This window comes from Belonocnema kinseyi, chromosome 3 (assembly GCF_010883055.1).
Source record: "Belonocnema kinseyi isolate 2016_QV_RU_SX_M_011 chromosome 3, B_treatae_v1, whole genome shotgun sequence".
NCBI lineage: Eukaryota > Metazoa > Arthropoda > Insecta > Hymenoptera > Cynipidae > Belonocnema > Belonocnema kinseyi.
In genome coordinates, this window is record NC_046659.1 from 69,813,296 (window position 1) to 69,820,850 (window position 7,555).

General features: G+C 30.7%; 1 protein-coding gene across 1 annotated transcript in view; it reads left to right on the plus strand.

Annotated features, from left to right (window-relative positions):
- LOC117169467 (fatty acyl-CoA reductase wat-like) overlaps nt 1-3,849 on the plus strand; it is a 34,432-nt gene extending 30,583 nt beyond the window's left edge. The window contains exon 11 of the mRNA XM_033355866.1: nt 3,527-3,849. Within this exon, the coding sequence (XP_033211757.1) occupies nt 3,527-3,623 (97 nt within the window). The 3' untranslated portion in view covers nt 3,624-3,849. The remainder of the gene's footprint in view (nt 1-3,526) is intronic.
- Nucleotides 3,850-7,555: the final 3,706 nt, after the last annotated feature.

Here is a 7,555-nt window from a genome sequence, read left to right on the forward strand (position 1 = left end):
TATGCATATATACTCTACTCCGCTCCAAAATTGAACGGAAAATTTAGAGTATTTAACTTCAAAATAATGTAATCGTTAATCTTAACCTCTATCGTAATTATCACTACAAAGAGTAAATAGAAAAACGAATAATATCCACATATCTTTTAATAATTATATAACAGAAATAAATATAGCAATTTTTCGACTTGACCATGTACATTATCTCAGTAAAAAGATAAATTCTACAATACGTAAACTCCCAAATACTATACTGGTCTACTACAATTACTGCTCTCTCTTCTAGTTGACAGCATCTCATATTATTTAATCATACCTATAATAGTGCTGCTGTCATACTTTTTCTGAGAATTTTTGTCGACAAGATTAGTTTTTACACGTTTACACCTTAATTAGCATCATGCACAATCTGATAATATAAAATTTTGCATGATTCTTGAATCTTCTTAACATATGAAAAATAGCAGAATACAGGACTTAGAATTTTTACTTTTGTTTTTCCACATTTATTCAACATTAAGCGAAAAAAAATTCAAAAAAGAAGTTTGATCATGTTTTCTTGATATTAATACAAAAATATTTACAAAAAAAAATGATAACCTACGAGCAAATTAAGTGACTTATCTTATCCCCTATGCTCATCTCGCCCCACCCTGCCCTAAGTTGATGTGAAGAACATGACTACTTTTTAGGTTATGGTGCGCTCTATTGATTTGCAAAAAGAGAAAATCAGTCAGGCGTTGCCAATAACTATATTATCGACAGCAGTTGTTTTCGAGCCGGAATTTTGCAATTACGTGATAACTGCTATCCTGCCAAGTTTTACAAGTTATCAGCTGCCCAGTGGGCACAGAGTTCCTAAACTTGTCCTATATACGTCTTTCGGCGGACGTCTTAAGGACGTCCTGAGGACCTTTTAAAGACATGAAAAGATCCAAAGGATGTCTTAAAGACGTCAAATCATATAACATAGAGGTATATTCTAAGGACGTCGTTAGGACGTCCCTTCGGGTTCATTCTAAAATGTTCCTTAAATTGTTTTGCGTTATTATTCTAATAGGCATTTCTCTTGGGCATAGGACTTTCATGGAAAATTCCATTAAAATGCCCGCACTTTCCACCTCATTATCACTATCCGCATCATCACTTTCCAACATAGTTGCAAACATAATCGTTTGCAACAATAACTGGTTTGATACAGCTGCAGCAACAATTATTTTCTTCGGCTGGCTTTCCATTGTATGTTGTTAAATATAAACATAACCTGGCAATCTTTGTATTTGCGGCATTATTCGCGCCAAATCCTTTGACACGCAACCGTTTAAAGAACACCACACTCGCAGTTCACTTTCGTAAGCCACGCCCCTTTTCCAGGTTCACTCGATGAGTGCACTTGGTGAGAAACCTGAACGAACCCCTAGAGGAAATCTAACGAGCGGTAAATTCTCCCACTCTCACTCACTGTCATAGGTAACCAAAGTAATCAAAAAGTGACTTGCATGTTGAAGAAATATGCTGAAAAGGTAACTAGTTTGTCAAAAGGAAACTATAGTCGATTTAAGCACGCGCAGTACTTTTTTGTTATGCCTTCCTAAAAAGTGTCACTTTGGCAAACTTTTCAGAACGAAAACAATTCAAACTGTTTGGTTTCAATTTTAAATCTATTCTCTTTCGATCTTTTGGATTGTTCGGAGTGCTTTTTAACTTTTTCAGATCCTTTTAGCTTCCTTTTAATCTAAATTCCGTAAATTCCTTGCATTATTTTGAAATCCTTTGAATTCTCAGAATTCGTAGATTTCCCTCAATCATCTGAATTGCTTTAATTATTGTAATTCAGGGAATTTAAGGAATTTAGGTAATTGAGAGAATCGAAGAAATTTAAAGAATTTAAGGAAATTCAGGGAAATCCGAATACTGAAGGAATTTAGGATATTACAAGATTTTAGGGAATTCAGAGAATTTCAGAGATTTTAGAGCATTTAGTGAATTCATAGAAATAAGAATATTTAAAGTATTAAGAGAAATCAACAATTTCAGGATATTAAAAGAATTTAAAGAATTTAAGGAATATTTGAGCATTAGGTCATTAAAGAAATTCAGACAATAGATAAAATTCATAAAATTCATGGGATTCAGAATATTCAAGAAGTTTAGGAAATCAGAAAGTAAAGAATTTTAGGAACTTAAAGTATTTCAGTATTTCAGAGAATTCAAGGAATTTGAAGAATTCCGAATATTAAAAAGATTCAAGATATTAAAGGAATTCAAGGATTTCAGGGAGTTCAAAGAATTCCAGTAATTCGGAATAGTAAAAGAAATTCAAGGTATTCAGAAATCAAGGAATTCAGGGAACCTGTTAAGTTCTCATTCTTCTTAATATAAAACTCATAATTTTGAAGAAAGAAATTAACATTTGTCATTTTTACACTTCGAAATTAATAATTATGGACGTTTCAGGTTAAAATTAATTATTTAACTAAGTATTGGTTTAAATTACAGTTTTCAATCATTTAATGTTGAAAGTTTTAAGCCAAAAGTTCATCAAAAAGATACCATTTTTTTTTAGTTAACAGTACTGAAAGTTTCGAAGTACATTTTTTAAACCAAAATAAACTTAAAAAGCCACAAATTATGCTATAAAATTGCACAAAAAGGCTTAAAAATAATTATGTTTCTTCAAAAATTGTAAAAAAAACGGCTTATTATATAAAGGTATATAACAATTGAATAAGAAGGGGAAAAGAATTCTCTTCTTTTAACTCTTTTTGTGCAATTAATGTTCACAAATTGATTTTCTTAAATATATTCTTTTTTAAACAGTTTTTTGAGACTCATAATTCTTACTAAGCCTTCTTGTGCAATTTGTATGCACAATTGTTTTTTTATGTTTATGTTGATTTAAAAAATGTTCTTTCAATTATTAAATAGAGAAATTAAACCATAGACCAGGTTTCGTTCTCTAGCGTTCGGTTCTTTTATTGTTCTCAAAAGTTCAAATCTTGGTTAACCAAAAAAAAAAGTTAAAAAAGTTAAAAAAGGGGAAATTATTACAACATTTATAATATTTAAAACCATTTTAACTTTATTATAAGATAAACTAGAAAGGTTAAACACTCCAATCCTGGTTGAAATTACAAAATTTTAATTGAAATATATTTTAACCGGTTAATTATTTTTACTGAAAATAATATTAGGTGACAAAAAGATATTCCAGAATTCATCCCAAAAAACGTCATATAATATCAAGTGGGCATTATCACTTTCCTTTCACACGAATGTGCTTCTTAACTTTAAATATTAAAAAAGAACTAATTAAAATAAAGATAGGAATAAAAAGATGAAAGCTTATTTGCAAACCAACGTCATGTTGCGAACAGAATGTATTAGCTGGCTACATTTTTAGACTGCTTTTATAAATAAAGAACATTTATAACTTTTAGAACTGTGCATATTCAAAATAAAACTATTTTCTATTCAAGTGTCAAATACAATTATTTTTAAAATTAAAATTATTATTTATTTTCAGGTTCTACTGGATGCACCAGATCACTAAAGCGGTGGGTTCCTCTGTAGGCATCTGGATTCTGTGGCGACTATTGTCGACAATTTTCACCATGACGTAGAAGGGAAAATAGTTATTTAGTTGACGCCATTTAATTTAAAAAAAAAATAGAATTCACGTGCCAATCAGTGCTCTATTGTAAATACTTCTAAACTTCGAAGCCTGCAAATAGTAAATATTTAGCCACAGAACTAAATACATCTCATATATACTACACCGTTATAAAGTGAAATGACGTATTTGTAAACAAAATAATGTGAAATCGTGGTTGGATAAGAAACCACATCGTTTTAGATCTTTTTTTCAAAATAAAGTGCTAAGGCTAAGAATATTGTAAAATACAAATAACATTTTAAAATTTCTTAGTCTAAATTTGAACTGTTTGTTCAAAATGTAACTACATGACAACATCAAAATATTGTACAGTGAGTTGAGTGCTTTCGAGTATAATAATTATACAGTCTTTTGTAATAAAATGCTTTTATATTAACTCAGAAGTATTTTTATTCTATATATAATATTTGTGCAAATTGTGCACCTTCATATTTATTTCATTGTGCATAAGATATCAAGTTATATATCATGTTCAAATTAACGCTCACGGAATCATATAAGCTGCAATTTAAATAGGGTTGTTTCCAAAGCCAGATATTATTTTTCCAATAAATGGATCTTATATTATATAAAATTATAATTATAAAAACGCCCCTAAAATATATTTTTTACATATTGTTTACTATTTTTAATTTAATTTTGAAATATGAACTTTTTATCACAATTTCGATTGTAGGGTCCCTTTGTTTTGCTTATGTGCACATCGAAAATAGAACTCGCAAAATATATATATATTTTTTTAATTTCAAAGAAGGGTTTCATAAAAACCAATAGAGAAAATTTACCGAAAACATATTTATGGTATGTATAAAGAATTCATTGAAAAAGTACTTAAATGTAGTTATGTTTACTGACTATTAAACCAAATATTACACCAGGATAACTTTTTTTGTCACATAATCCTTAACAAAAAACATCAATTTGAATAAGTGTCTTACCGCCTTCAATTTTATAATATTTTTTTTCTGTTAAACGGCGCAAAAGAAACAAAATAATTAGAACGCACCTTCGATTTAGATTAAAATTATGTATTAAAAAAATATTTTATCTAAAATCGCGAAAGAACCCTATTGAGGGCCGGCTCTCGTGCCTAATGTCGTTACTCTCCCTATACGTATTATATATAACAACATTATTCCAGGAGTTTCCGATCTTCCCCTGCAAAAAAGAAATCTTACCATTGATTTACGCTATTTTAAATATTAGAATGACTTAAAATAATACTTAAAGCTAGTCTACTGGTGTAAATATATTTTGAAAGTAAAATACAGTAAATTTGAATAAAGTACAACGATGCTAAAATAGTAATTTTTTACATTCGGAATTAACTGAACACACAATTTTGTAAACGTGTTTGAATTCAAGTAGAAAATTATACTTTGCTAGAAAATATCATTTATACTATATTAGGGTACTTTTATACAATGTTGTCTTAAAATGATCAAAAATTAAAAAAATACTGCTATTTATGTGTATTAATGTTCAATTATTTGACAATAAGTAAATACTTAAATCTTTCAGTTTTCTTTGGTAAACTGAGTAAAAATATGATAGTTGTTTAAAAAAAAAGATGACAAGAGGAGTAAGCGATCAAAACGAGATAAATCCATCTTTTGCAAAAATTGAGAACATTATGGTTTCTCCATGCTTGCAATATCATTAATTCAACTGTCCAACCTAATTTAGCGATTTTTAAATTTTTTATTTTAAGCTCTATCCACAAAATAATATAAATTTGAAAACAAAGAGCACCGCTATCTCGTTATGGAATAGTGGTTTCGTTTATTTTCTTGAATTTGTTTTATGTTTTGTGTTTCAGTGTCCTGGCCAAATGTCTGCATTAGGGCTGTCCAGAAATGCATTGCAAAATTCTTTTTCACTCTAGAGGGCAAGACACCCCCCAAAAGTTTCCATTTCCTGAGAAAGTATATCTGTTATTTTTTCCCCCCAATTGGAATATTAACACGTGCTATTCTAGCTATCGAAAAAAACTGCTTGAGCAAATAAAGATGGTTTAAACAAATAGAAATGAGGTAATTGTTCAACAAAACGTAGCATAGGATACTAATTTGAAAAGAAAGTTGATATCTCTGGCTCAATTTTTAGAAATTTTGAAAATAGACAGTAAATAATTACCTAAACAATTACATTATGTTTTTAGACAAATTTACTATTTCAAAAAATGACAAACAATTACATTTCAATAAAAAAATACGATTATTTTTTACACTTTTTGGGAATAAATAAGTATTTAAATAATTTACAATTGCTTAAACAATTGAAAATGGTTTAAAAAGTCATGGTAAATCGTAAAATTGACCATTAGTAATTATTTGCATGAAAAAGACAACGGAAATTGCTCAAAAGTAACGATAATACGTAAAAGTGAAGTTTTTTTGTGTGTCATATTTGGGGCGCTGCAATGGGATTTTGAAGTGCTCGGTGGCATTTGTTAATATTCAAATTTCGAATATTGCGGCTTGCCCTGTAGCTCGAAAAGCGCTTTTTGGACCACCCTGGTCTGCATGCATGGGCGAAAAGCCCATCGAATTCCGAGATAAGGCCCGCTGAAGTCAGTATCACCGGGTATTAGCTCTACTTGCTCGGCTACTGACTCAGCGTGGAAAAGGGGTTTTGGTTAATTCTGCTGAATCTGTTATATTTTACGTAGCTCGGCATCTTGAATAAATATCTCCGTGACCGCAAAGCCCAAAACATCCCGGGTTCCGAGATACGGTCCGCTGAATTCAATATCAGCGGTTTATTGGCTCTCTTAAAAATTAAGGTATATTGTAAAATTCTTGATCTAAGGGACCTTGACATCAAGGTCCAGGTCAGAGGAACATCTCAAGGTCAAATCGGTTTTTTTAACAGCGACCCCTTTTTACAACGCCGCAAATGAAAGGAGCATAGAATTCTACATTATAATTTAACTTTTACCGTAAAGTCAGTTCAATAGTAAAGGTAAGTTGAAGGTCAACTTAGATTTTTTATTCAAGATCCTCATTTCGACCTCGGAAAAGGAATGAGCGGTGAATTCTAGATAAAGGTAAATTCAATATAATGCAAGCCAAATTCAAGATCACGGCCAAGCTCATATTCGGATGTGGAATTCTACACTCTTTTCATTTATGGCGTCGTAAAAAGGGGTCGCTGTTAAAAAAGAACGATCTGACCTTGAGATGATCCTTTAATCTCAACCTTGATGTAGAGGTACACTTGTATTTGAGTTGAACGACAAGCCTTAGATGAAGAATTTTACAATAAAATTTAATTTTTAAGAAGAATTAAAATACCCGGTGATACTGACTTCAGCGGGCCTTATCTCGGAACCCAGGCGTTTTGTGCTTTGCGCCCGCGGAAACTTTTGTTCAAGATGCCGAGAGACGTAATATATAACAAAGTCCGGCGAATGAACCGAAACCACTTTTCCAAGTACAGTCAATATCCGAGCAAGTAGAGCTAATACCCGATGCTACTTACTTCAGCAGGCCTTATCTCGGAACCCGGGAGGTTTTGAACTTTGTGCGCCCACGGAGACATTTCTTCAAGATGCCGAGCTACGTAACATATTACAAATTCATCCGAATTAACTGAAACCACTTTTCGATAAGAAATGTGCAGGGTCCTTTAATTTCCGATTATCTATCCCTTATACGACTAGGCCAAGTTTGTTTATCATGTGAATAATTTGTGAAATCCATTAATAATTTCTTATATTTCTCTTATATATAAAATCATCTTTTGATTTCATATATAAACAACAAATTTAATTATTTTTGTAGAAAATTTATATTTTTGGTTTGAAAATTCAACTTTTGTGTATGAAATTATGTTTTTTGTTTAAAATTCAACAATTTTGCTGCAAATTAACTGTTT